The 14,548-nt window shown below is 22.5% G+C and overlaps 1 protein-coding gene and 1 long non-coding RNA gene across 8 annotated transcripts in view; one reads left to right on the top strand and one right to left on the bottom strand.

Annotated features, from left to right (window-relative positions):
- The window catches only part of LOC149031404 (uncharacterized), a 151,770-nt gene that overhangs the window by 23,234 nt on the left and 113,988 nt on the right, over window positions 1-14,548 (bottom strand). The window lies entirely within an intron of this gene.
- LOC107065375 (uncharacterized) overlaps window positions 1-14,548 on the top strand; it is a 38,147-nt gene that overhangs the window by 18,197 nt on the left and 5,402 nt on the right. For all 7 annotated transcript variants that reach the window (XM_089176128.1, XM_089176129.1, XM_089176127.1 and 4 more), the window contains 2 exons: window positions 6,376-7,003; window positions 11,357-11,539. In XM_089176128.1, coding sequence (XP_089032254.1) covers window positions 6,913-7,003; window positions 11,357-11,539 — 274 coding nt within the window. In that variant the 5' untranslated portion in view covers window positions 6,376-6,912. The remainder of the gene's footprint in view (window positions 1-6,375; window positions 7,004-11,356; window positions 11,540-14,548) is intronic.

The following is a 14,548-nucleotide window of genomic DNA, read 5'->3' as shown; positions in this document are numbered from 1 at the left end:
CATTTATTTAATAGTAATTAATATATATCGGATTGACAACTATGTAATTGCGAATTTTTCGAAAAAAAAATGATTGATAAAATCCGCAATTACTTAGTTATTAACCTAATAATTATTTAATATTATTTTTGATATACGAGTATTATTCTAAAACAACAATTTTCAACTATTATTTTTTAAAAGAAATAACGTAATATGTAATCACGGTGTCAGATAACGATAAGGGATGGTCCTTGAATGAAATCGAAACATAACAGCAATTTAGGTGTGCCAGAATAAAGGGCACGTTTTATCTGTTTCAACATATATATATATATATATATATATATATATATATATATGTATATACCTATCTATTGACACATATATATATACACACACATTATATTCTTACGAGTATATATGAGGTGTGTATATTTCTATGTGTATGTATGTGTATATATATGTAGGGTAGTTTGAGGAGGAGGGTTAAAATCGTATAGAAACTTAGGTGTTACTCCTAAGACAGGTCAGACATTCATCATTTTTCTTTTCCTTTTCTTTTCCTTTTTTTCTTTTTTTTATTCTTTTTATTCTTCTTCTTGGAAATAAATTGACCCTCAACAGAGTTCTGAGGAAGGTTTTGATCCACTTTACGAAATGCATCGATTCTTATCCTTCTTTTGAACACTTTTATTAAGTGTTTTGGGCAATGTATATTTATAATTAGAATACGTGCATGGTTCATAGTAATAAATTATAAATAAAAATCATTTTTTTTTTATATAAACTTGTCTAATTTTTTTATTTATTTATTTTTTTTCTACACCCTTTTGTAAATCTTTAATTTTAATCAGAATTTAAATAACATTTTGTTCGATGTGTATCAAATTTATAAGAGAACTTATTTCTTTGATTTTTTTCTTCTTTAATATTAAAGTATGAATTTAAATTAAAGTGTGTGATCTTTATTATTTATTTGTATATTTTTTATTATTTTTTTTTTTTTTATACATCCCTTCGTATTTTTCTTTCTTTTCTACACCCTCTCGTAAATTTTTAATTTTAATCAGAATTTAAATGACATTGTTCGATGTGTATCAAATGTACAAGAATATTTCATTTTTTTTTCTGTTTAATATTATAATACAAATTAAGACATGAATGTGTGAATAAATTACTATGTCTTTTATTATTTTATTTGTTTAAAGAAAAAAAAATGAGAAAATAATTCGTAGAAAATTTTTGGAACGATCATATTCGACGGTAGAAAATTTGTTTATTTTTTCTCATTTAGTTTTCAAAGAATGGCCGTGATAAATTGTTTTCCCGTGTTGATTTTCTTTTAAACTCTTTTGTTGTAGTTTTGTTAACGATACATCGAAGAGAAACGATGTACAGTACCAATACCTAAAAATGATTAATGTTCAAATATTTAGAAACAAGTTTACGTTGTTATGATGTTCATCAAATCATTATTAAGTTTTTATCGATATTATTCATCTTTAAACAAGTTTCTTCAACTAATCTTCTTCTATTTTCTATAAATAATTGTTATTTTAAAAAGATTTATTTCTGTTCGAACATTTAAATAATAATATTTCATATTTTATGTAATAATATATCATCGTATTATATTATTATTATATTTTTAAATTATTATTTATAAATTAAATTATATAAATGTAATTATTATATTATTAGTATATTTTTAAATTATTATTTATAAATTAAATTATATAAATGTAATTATTATATTATTAGTATATTTTTAAATTATTATTTATTAATTAAATTATATAAATGTAATTATTATATTATTAGTATATATTTAAATTATTATTTATAAATTAAATTATCTAAGATAAATTATTATATTATTTTTATATTTTTAAATTATTATTTATTAATTAAATAATATAAATTGCATTTTTATATTATTATTATATATTTAAATTATTATTTATAAATTAAATTATATAAATGTAATTATTATATTATTTTTATATTTTTAAATTATTATTTATAAATTAAATTACATAAATTTAATTATTAACAAATTTATTATTATTATTATCTTATCTTAATCTATTATTATTATTATTATTTTATTATTATTATATTATTAAAAAATTTAAATAATTTATAATTACACTTTCAAGTTTTAATATAACATTTAAATACATTTAATCGATAAAAAATTATTTTACAAATATTTAAAAACAAATTAAATAAATAATTTTTAAATAACATATTGAAAATATTATATAAAAAAAAAATTATTTTTAATAAATCAAAAAGTACTGTAGAAATTTACAATTTTTGTTTCCATTTTATTTGTTCGAAAGTTTTAAATATATTCAAGAAAATTAATTAAAAAATAAACACAAAATGTTTTTAATATATATTTTTCATACAAAAATATTCCTTAGAATAAAAATTATTGAAGTTGTTTTATATATAAAACGATAATAACTTATCCCTGAAATCTTAGAAATGTTCTAATAAAGTACCTAGTAGTAGAATTTATAGTATCCTAGGGATACATTCTAGTATTTGATGGAATAAGAGAAAAAAATATATAGAGAATTAGACAAAGAAGTGACTATATACGAAATGGTTCAACTTTATGACTAGGGATATTTTATTTCTTCTCTTTATCCTTTTTTTTTATTTTCTTTCTCTCTAAAAAACGACTGCAATGCAGATGTTATAAAATTTACGCATCCGGTATAAAATCGTATACGCTATCAGGCTTAACTGTATATATATATATATATATATATATACGTATATAGATGAATTTCCTCTTAATAAAACGAGCTTTGGGAATGATACGACAGAGAAATACTTTTGACATTTCGAATTACATGAAACTTCATCCATGAAACTAACATTTTCATCGACCTATCGTATAAAATAAATATATTTCGTGATATACAATATCAAGTAAAGTATTCAATCATTTTATACATGTGTATCGTTACATGAGGCATTCATATACAGGGTGATTCACTAGCACTTGTCACCTAAATAATTCCAAAAGTATAAAAGTACCATAAAAGTTGATAATAAAAAAAGTTGCATGAAAAATTCACGATTACAATTTGACATTAGTATTTTTTTGACTAGGTTGAGCCATTTTCGAGATTTATTGATTAACTTTGTTTTTTTAAATACAATGTTATATTTTAATACTTATTTTCGGATAGCGGCTGTCAAGACGAATCCAATGATGTGTAACATTAATATTTTTAAAGATCAACGAAGGTTCGGATTGGCGAACAAGCTGGCCACAATACAGTTTTTTCTCGTCATGGTTGCGTCAGGGTTGTGTCAGGGTTACGTCATGCTTTAGTTGTTTCAACAACTTGGTTGAATTACTAAATGGACTAATTGGTCATTGTCAGGTTTTGTATTTAATGTTGCACGTCATTGGATTTGTTTTGTCAACCACTATCCGAAAATAAGTATTTAAATATAACATTGTATTTAAAAAAAAACAAAGTTGACCAATAAATATAAAAAATGACTCAATCTAAGAAAAAAAAATACTAATATCAAATTGTAATCCTGAATTTTTCATGCAACTTTGTTTTTTCATTCGCTTTTATGGTACTATCATACTTTCGGAGGTATTTTGATGGCAAGAATTTATGAATCACCCTGTATATTACGATTGATTTGTAAATAATATCAACGCGCTTTTAAATTTATTTTTATGTATATTCAATATAAAAATAATATTATTAAAAATGTTTATTTTTAATGTTAATTCATGCATGTGATTGTATTAATGTAAAAAGTGAATTTCAATTGTTTTATAAATATCGAAAATATGTGTCAAATATTTCATTGTAAAATTTTCATACAATTTTATAATAATATTATAATATTATTATAATAATTTATAATATATAATAATTAATATAATATTTTATAATAATAAAATAAATTCATTTTTTTTTTAATTACAAATCTTTAATTTAAGATTTGTATTAGTTATGTATATATTTTATATCAAAAAAAATAAATAATAATAATAATAAAAGTATATCTATATTGAAATTAACAAATAGATATTTTCAATTCAACATTTTAAATAAACATTATATTAATATTAAAAAAAAAATATTTAAAATTGTTTAACTAATGGTATTAATTATTTCAACATTAAAAACGTAAATATAATAAAACATAAATCAATAAATACTATTTTTATAAACTACATTATCATATAAGATATTTTTTCAATTTTAAATGTTTAACCAAACATTGTATTATCTATAAAAAAATATTAAAAATTGTTTAACTAATATTATCCAATATTTAAACATTAAAAACCTAAATATAATAAAACATAAATCAATAAATACTATTTTTATAAACTACATTATCATATAAGATATTTTTTTAATTTTAAATGTTTAACCAAACATTGTATTATCTATAAAAAATATTAAAAATTGTTTAACTAATATTATCCAATATTTCAACATTTCAAACCTAAATATACTAAAATATAAATCAATAAATATTATTGTTACAAATTACCTTATCAATACTATGTTTTTGATCGAAATGATGCATATGAGAATAATTAATCAAATTAAATGATTATAGCATATATATAATTTATAATAATAATGAAATTTTGTTCCTGTTGTGGTATACAACTCACGTGCAAAACCACGGGGTTTTACGGGTTCATCGAGTTACTAGGAAATTGTGTAGCTCGATCGATAATAAGGGAAAACTATACTTGGACATTGGTAAAGGAATAAAAGGAAAAAGTAAAGTAAAGTAAAGTAAAGTAAAGTAAAGTAAAGAAAATAAAAGTACAGAGATATACCAGGTGTCACGATAATATAGAGAAAGAGTAGTATAGTAGTGCATAGAATATAGACGAGGACATATGATCGAGGCTAGTTTCTTCCATTGTAATCTAAGTAGTGTTCAATTTTATCGAACTAGACCCACTAACCGCGACACACGTTTTTCTAAATCGATTTTATATCCAACTTATAAACATTTTCCTCTATCTGTGTGTGTATACTTTTGTGTTTGTGCGTTTAAGTTTCTTTAATATATTAATAAATTTGAAATGAAACATTTGAAGTATCAATTGATAATTGAACACATGAAGTATCATTGAATTTTGAAATTGAAATTTACAAATTTACTTTCAATGAAAAAATGAATTTTACTTTGAATCACTTTGAATGAGTTTATTCATAATTATGCATACAAATTTATAATATTGTATATTTAATGATGTACGTATTAGCTTAGGGTTCTGACCCATGTACAAATTTCATTTGGAATATCTGATGAAGTAGGATAAATAATCTATTGGAGTATGAAGTATTATAGATGATTATTTTTATGAATTTAATTGAATTACTTTGTGAATCTTCATTACTAACCTGTGCATACAAATTTACAATATTGTATATGATATATTGTATATTTAATCATGTAGGTGTTAGCTTAGGGTTAAAAATAACAATTTAGATACTTGATAAAGTAGGATAAATAATCTATTTAATTATGAAGTATTACAGATGATTATTTTTATAAATTCAATTGAATTACTTTGTGCATCTTCATTACTAACCTGTCCCTACAACTTACAATATTGTATATTGTATATTGTATATTTCATCATGTAGATGTTATCTTAGGATTAGAAATATCAATTAGGATACCTCTGATAAAGTAGGACAAATAATCTACATTTCTAAAATACTATTATATATGATCATTTTTATGAATTCAATTAAATTACTTTGTGCATCTTCATTACTAACCTGTCCACACAATTTACAATATTGTATATTGTATATTGTATATTTTATTGTGTACGTGTTAGCTTAGGTTTAGAAATATTAACTGGGATACCTGATAAAGTAGGATAAATGATCTACATTTTAAAAATACTATATAATTATTCTTACAAATTCAATTAAATAATAAATAATAAAATAGCTCCATGTTATTCAATTGAATAACATATACTTATATATGTTAGTATTATTAGTATTACTTTAAAAGTATATAGTTATATATTTTCATTGACAAATTGTGCAAACAAATTAACAACATTCCATTTATTTAAATAAACAATAATTATTAAAACAATATCTTTATTTATACTATATATATACTTAACATATATACTTAAGATAGAATTACATATTTTTGTTTCAAATATAAATACTATTGAATAACATATACTTATATATGTTAGTATTACTATTATTAGTGGTGGTGGTGGGTATTAGTTTATAAATAAAATTTAAAAGTAAATAAATAATATTAATTAAAAAAACCCCAATCTTCTATATATATATTAAACATATATACTTAAGATAGAATCATATGTTTTTGTTTCAGATTGAAATACTAAACACATCACAGTTTGAGTGGATTGGTTTCCTTGTGGTTGGGTCTTTTGATAAAAGAGTAAGACCTAAAATTCCCTGGTAAAAAAAGAAAAGAGAAAAAAAAGAGAAAACCAAAATAAAACAAAACAGAACACAAAAGATTTACTTCCAAGTTGGAGAGAATTGATTGATTTTGGTGATAACGGGGGTTATGGTCTCAGGTGCGACGGCGGGGCGATGACGCTCTATCACCGTCCACCGTCATCACCAGGAGTCCCTAAGGACTCACCACCCAGCTTCCTAAACCTAAACCTAATCCCAGATCCAATCCCGATCCAACCAATAATCTTCAGAACAAGGACAACCTCCTATCGTCTATCCCGTCGATCGACAAGGACGACGACGACGAGGAGGAGGAGGACTACGAAGAGAACAAAGACGAGGACGAGGACAAAAACAAGAAGGATTAACACCTGGGGAAAGAGTATTCAAACAAAAAGATACCTCAACGGCAAGCTGTTTAGGTGTTTCTTAACGAAAACAAGGTATGAGGGATCGTCCTCATCGTTATCGGGAACACGGACAGGCCATGCCCCTCGAGGAAGTCCAAGGATTGTTACTTCCACCCTCAAGAACAGGTTTGTTTTCTTGTTTTCTCTCTTTTTTTTTTTTTTTGATTAAACAATTGGAAACAAAATAATTTGGTTGTGGATAATATAACCTCAAAAACTGGTTTGTTTTATTTTTTATTTAATTTAGGCTTAAACAATTGGATAAAAATAATTTTTTTGGTTATAAATAAACCTTCAAAAACACGTTTGTTTTTTTTTGTTTTATTTAATTCAAGTTTAAATAATTGGAATAAAAAAATTATTAGATTGGGGATAATAAATATTGTTGATTATTATATTATTACGTTTTTTATTCGATTATATTTTTTTTTATTGGTATACAAATTTAGATAATATTTTAAATTTGTTTTTGTGTCCTTCAATGAAGACTTATGGTTCAGATCGTTATTCGTTACTTAAATGGATATTTACTGGGGTGGTTTTATTTTTAAAAGGTTGAATCGTCATTTATTTAATGTGTTTTTGTTTTTAACACATTTGAAAATTAGTTATTTATCATTATGAGTGTTTTGGTTGATAACATGTTAATGTGGACGAATTTGTACGTTTTAGATTTGTTTAATTTTAGATAAGGTATTAATAATACTATCTGTTTGGATTTACGTTTGCATCCACAATATCGTTCTGATATAATTCGGACAACAAGAAACCTATAACTGTGTTCGTAACTCTTATCTATTTCAAATCCCTATAGTTTTGACAAGAAGATAACTTAATACTCATGTACAAATATTTGACAGTACGTTTAACACACAAAAAAAAGTATAACCAACACCATTGTATTACAGAATACACATAGTTATAAACAATATTAATAAATACAAAATTAAATAATAATTTTCAAACTGTCATTAAACTGAAGTAAAATTTAATAAATATTAATTTTACAGTTATTAAAAATGATATTGTTTAAATTGTGTTAAAATTATATATTATTATTCATATTACAATTACAAATTAATTTACATAATTTTTTAAATAACTTAACATTAACTAATTTAGCAAATTTTCAAACTAAATAAAATTGTTAATCCCCCTACTTAAAAAAAAATCAAATTAAAAGATAAATTAATTTCAATATAATTTTAAATAACTTAACATTAGCAAAACTTAGGAAATTTTTAAACTAAATAAAAATGTTAACCCCTTCCTATAAAAAAAAAAAAACCAAATGAAAAGATAAATTTTTAAATAGAAATAAATTTGAAAATAATTTCAAATAATTTAACATTGTTTCTAACCTCAAAAAAATAACACACTAGTTTTATTATTACATCGTTAGGATTAGTTTAATGATAGTTTAAATATATTCGATAGAAATCTAATATACCTATTAATATCATTGGATAGTTTCATTGTTGTTATGTTGTCATGATTGCCTGGAGGTATCAGTTTAATTAGCTCTGTACGTAAATGCACGTGTGTCTCATTACAGTGTTACATGGTCTACTTGAATGCTGTATAAGCATACTACAAATGTCGAATAGGTAAACACTAACAACAAGATGTTACTTGTGGTGGTAGTTGTAGTGGTAGTGGGGTGAAAGGGAGAGGGTAAAGGGTCTCTTTTGAAGAACTGGGTCATTCAAAAGTTTTTATCTTAAATGAGAATTTTGTACACTGGTTGTTTTTATTGTTGTTGTGTTGTGTGTTGCATCTTAAAAGAACTAGAAAAACAAAAAGTAACTATACTCATTTTGATGATTTTTATACGTTTCCTGTATGTGTGTTGATACTTTTATAAATTAAACAATTATTAAATAATTATTAGACAAATAATCAAACAATTAACCAAACAATGTAATATTTGTTTTAAGAAATTTTGGAAATTCTTTTTAAGAGAACAAACTTTTTGTCGTTGACGTTGTATTATTTTTCTTTTTTTTTAAAATACCTGTGACATAACCTACGTGTATATATATATATATAGTATTATATTTTAGAATGACCAACTTCCCCCCACGTTGACATTTTCTAGAAAATCCCTAGCGGAAACAATGAATACTTTATTTAATACCATCACTGTCCAGTGAATCAAATCCAGGTCAAGATAATCCTTCACTTTTCTACTAGAATTCTAGGATTATTTACTAACTAGTTCGAACAATTTGTTACTAAATCTTCACAATTTATTTATTTATTTATTTTACTTTACGTAGGAAATTTAACTATTGTTGTAATATTTTGTAATTGACAACTAAACTTAAACTTGTCACTTTTTATTCATTTTGCAATCTTTTTTCTTCTTTTCTTTTCCCCCACTTCAAATTTTGGGCCTTGTTTACCAAATGATAGTATAGTAATATTAGTATTATTATTATATTATATATTATTATTACTAATAATAATTAATAGTATTTGGTTGGCAACTAAGTGATTGCAAATTTTGTCGATAGATGGCTTTTTAAAATCAGCAATGATTTATTTGCTAACCTAATATTATAATAGTAATAATAATAATTTTAATATTAGTATAAATTTAATTTATTATTATTATTAATAATAATAATAATATTAGTAATATTATTATTCTTAAAAATAATAATTAATATAATAATTAAATATAATAATTATTATTATCATTATAGAATTATTACTACTTAATATATACATTATTATTATTAAATAAAATTATTAATAATTATTATACTTCCTACCAATGTTGATATCAAAAGTTCAAGTTCTTCTTTGAATTCTTTACACGCAGAATGAAAAACTTTTCGTGCGTCATCGGTACTTTTGTTTAACGATTCATGACTCGAACATGAATCACTATGAATTTTTATACCATCCTACTATTTTTACTTATCTCTACAAAATCATTATTAAATAAATAAATAAATAAATAATAGAATAATACATCAAAAGTTGCAAATAAATTTTCTCTCAATTAACCCATCACCCCGTTCGACCTTTTTTATTATACATTATACATAAAAACCCTCTAATTGCAATAACTCGTTTGCCACAGATTGAAAAATCTTGAATAAATTTTCTTAAAGGGTCTCACATTATTTTCTTCCCTTTTTCTGTTTTTCCCTTCCATTTCTTTTTAACATTCGAAAATCGATTTGATTCTTGCATTTTTGCATCGAATTATCTTCTTCTACTTTTTTTTTTTTTTTTTTTTTCTTTCTTTTCTTTTCTTTTCTTTGTCGATGAACGAACGAATACAAATGATCCCTTCAACCCTTGTTCCTTTGATCCAACGTGGTACGATTTTAAACGGATTCAATTTAAGCTCGGTTTACCCTGGAGAAAAGTGAACGCTTGAAAATAAGGGATATGGAAGTGTACGAGGGTGTACGGGGGTGTACGGGGGTGTACGGGGGAAGAAGAGAAGAAGGAAAAGGGGTGAACAGAAGAAGGAAGGGTGCCTTGAGAAAATGACACCGAGGTTAATTATCACTTAGTAATAATATCGTCGAGAAGTGCCGATGATCCCTTGCCCTTATTTAGACGAAACCCCCGACGCAAACCCTTTTTAGAAATAATTTACAATTTTCAATTTTACATTTTATTTTTTATTCAATTTCAATTAAAGACCGATCGACCGACCGACCGACACACCATCCCTTTTCTTCAAATGAATAAAATTAAAATCAAATATTTATTCAATTTTTTTTTCATTATTTACGTTTATAACAACGTTTAATAATATTATCTTTTGTTTATATTTTTTTATTTATAATTAATTAAATAATATATTTTATTAATATATTTTCTATATTTTTATTTATAAAAAAGAAAAGAATTTAGAATAGTAAATAAAATATTTAATTGAAAAGAATGTATTATAAAAATTTAGTTTTAACTTTTTGTTGTACTTGAGTTTTTTTTTTTTAAGGTGTAACATTTAAACTAGGTAAACAACTGAATTATTTATAATTTGTATCATGAATATAAATAATAAAAATTAAAATAATTAATAAAAAAATTAATTAATTAAGAAAACATATAATAAAATATATAATGTAAATTATTTATAATATTAATATATATAATAAAATATATTATATCAATTATATAATCTTAATGTATAATAAAACATATTATAAATAATAAATATAATAATAATATATATTATATAATATTAAACATAATGTTATAAAATATTATATTTTTAATAATATTAAATTTTTTTTATATAAAACTATATAATATTATAATATATATATATATAATTATTCATAATAAATATTATATATAAATATTATATAGTATATAATATATAAAATATTCATATATGCATGTATATATATATATATATTTTTTGGCATTTATTGTCAATTATGTGATTGATGTTTTTAGAGTATGAAAAATCGTGAAATTATTAGATCTTGTTATGTTCTATGACAGGTAACCGGGGACCTGTTAATGCAACGATTGTACAGGTGGGAAGGGGAAATGGAGGGGGTGCTGGAGATGCCGGAAGTGATTTATTGAGATTGGAACCACCATCGGATTTAAGGCCTGCACCATCACCCCTTTCCGATACCAGTGCCACCTTACAGTCTGACAACAATGACACCTTTACTGGAGGTAAACATTTCAACCCTTCATTTTTTTTCTTTTTTTATCTTATCTTATATAATTTAGCTGATACAATCAACGAAAATTGAAAAAAAATTAAAAAAAAAAAAAAACAGATTATCTGAATTTAACTTATAATTATTATTTAATTCAATTATTCTATTATTTTAACATTTTTTATTGTTTTTTTTTTTTTTTATATTTTATATAATATTGTCCAAATTATTTAATTAATAAATCCGTAATTTATATATATATATGATATGTTTATTTAATTATATATTTTTTATATATTTTATTTTTTTATTTATTTTCTATTTTTATATATTTAATATTTCTACATTGCTTTTATTTTTATATATTTTATATTTTTATATTTTTATATATTTTATATTTTCATATATTTAATTATTATTTACATATATGTGATATATATTTTTTTTTGTAGAAAATTTATATAAAAGCTTTTAAAGATATTTATTTTAAAAAATTATACAAGGCTTATTAAAACACACTTATTATAAATTTATAAATTAATTTTACAATTCAATAATAATTTCAAATATTTCCCAAATTATAATATTTCATGAAAAAAGTCCTCAATTTATTTATATCATATTATTTTTCTATTTTTTTTTATTTTTTTTATATGATCGATAAAAAAAATGCAATCACCTATTATTTTCTATTTCATTTTTCTTTTCTCATTTTGTTTTTTTATTTTTCTATTATTGTCGTCAACGATATTTTTCTAATTTCGATCTAATTCCAAACGAATCGAACGGACTTCTAGGAAAAGGTTTTTCGATTAATCTTCTTTGCTATACTACTATTTCAACTAGTATGTCATTTATAAATATTCAAGTACCTACGATATTATTATCGAAGATAATACTCGTTTGAAGGGTTGGGGGAGGGGGTGGTGAGTTTCTTCTTGATAACGATTATTGGATATAGATGTATATTTTTTTTATTGATATCAGTCATTTTGTCAACGATACATCTTTGAAACAAAATACATAAAAATGTACTATTAATAATAATAAATAAATTATTATTAATTTATTAATAATACTTACTAATTTATTTAATTTATCGTACAGATTAATTTAATTAATATAATTTAATTATTATAATAAAAAAGAAAAGAAAATACTTACTAATTTATTTAATTTATTTTTTATTTACTATTACTATACTTATCACTATATATTACTATATTTATTATTTTTTAAATTTATTTTTTACTCAATATTATTATACTTATTACTATATATTATTATACCCACCCAATGTTACTATATTTTTACTATTTTTTAAATTTATTTTTTACTTACTATTATTATATTTGTTGCTATAGATTACTATACTTAATATTACCATACTTACTATTTTTTGAGTTTTTTTTTTTATTTCTTATTACTATATTTATTATTATATATTACTATACTTAATATTACCATACTTTCTATTTATTTAAATTTATTTTTTATTTACTATTACTATATTTATTACTATTAGGTCGAATCATAAATAACTTCCGTTTTTTATGAGACAAAAAATGGTGTTTCTGCGACTGATAAGTGTAAGACACCTTTCATAAAGTTTTTTTTGCATTCTTTGCAATTGTTCAACGTATCTATTGGATTTTGTTACAATATTTCCTTTAAAAGGTTCATCAAAGTCATCAAAAAAAAAAAAAATACGTCCTACACTCGGTTCATCTTTTAAGATCGTATCTCCAGAACGGAATTTTACAAACCAATTTCTAACTGCCCTATCAGTTATCAGTCAGTCCTGTACCGTATACACTGCATATTTTTTCAGCTGCCACTTTAGTGCTGTTACATTGTTTAAATTCTTAAAGCATTACATGTCGAATATGCACTTTTTACTATCACATTTCAGTGGTTAAGAAAAATGGTTAAATGTAACATTGACTGCATACAAAAGTTAACAGAAGACTAACTGAATTCTTATCTATATAGTGATATTGAAAATCCGTTTGTTTCGGTGACTTATAGTAGGTAAATACGAAAAATAGATTCTACACAGTTGCATCGGAAGTTACTTATGACTCTCGACCTAATATATATATTACTATATTTAATATTACCATACTTTTTATTTTTTTACTTATTATTACTATATTTATTACTAAATATTACTTTACTTAATATTACTTTATACATACTTACTATTTTTTTAATTTTTATTCTTTACTTACTATTACTGTATTTATTTCTATATATTACTATACTTACTATTAACATACTTGCTATTCTTTTTTAATTTGTTTAAATATATAAATATAATTTATTTAATTAAATATATATATATATATATAATTATCAACAAAAAAGAATAAAAGGAAGTAACATATTTTGCAAATATATCAAACACTTTTATATTTATTTAATGATACAATCAACGATACTAAAAATGATTACAGTTGTACACTAGGATTGGTATAATTGTCATTTTAATTTTAAACAGTTATATGATATTACGATTATTATTATTATTATTATTATTATTATTATTATTGTTATTGTTACGATTGTATTCTTTGTATATTCTCGTTTTCATTATTACCATCATATCGACGTTAAAATGAAGAATACATCTAAAAAGTATATTAGTATACGTCTATACGTATAATTACGTAATAGAAAGATTATTTTGACGAGTTGGAAAGTAAGCCAGTGAGCACACACGGTCAACCAATACTAACTTATCGATAATTGGATTTCCTATCGTTGTCTCTGATGTCCACTGTGTATTGTTCGATCAGTTGTCAATCGGTTCTTACAACTTGTGTTTTCCGTAATATTATTTTTTATCATTGTACTACGGTTGTGACAAATTTAGAAAAGAAAACAAAAAGATAAAAAAAAAAAAAAGAAAAAAAAAGAACAAGAAGAAAAGAAAGACAAATATTTATTTATTATTTAAAATTTTATTTCTTTGGAGGGTTTTTTTTTTTTTTTAATTTATTTTATTTCAACTTTTTTTCAT

This window comes from Polistes dominula, unplaced genomic scaffold, assembly GCF_049000335.1.
Source record: "Polistes dominula isolate Pdom_NZ unplaced genomic scaffold, Pdom_raw_medaka contig_21, whole genome shotgun sequence".
NCBI lineage: Eukaryota > Metazoa > Arthropoda > Insecta > Hymenoptera > Vespidae > Polistes > Polistes dominula.
Note: the sequence above shows the minus strand (reverse complement) of the source record. Positions and strands in the feature narration are given on the sequence as shown.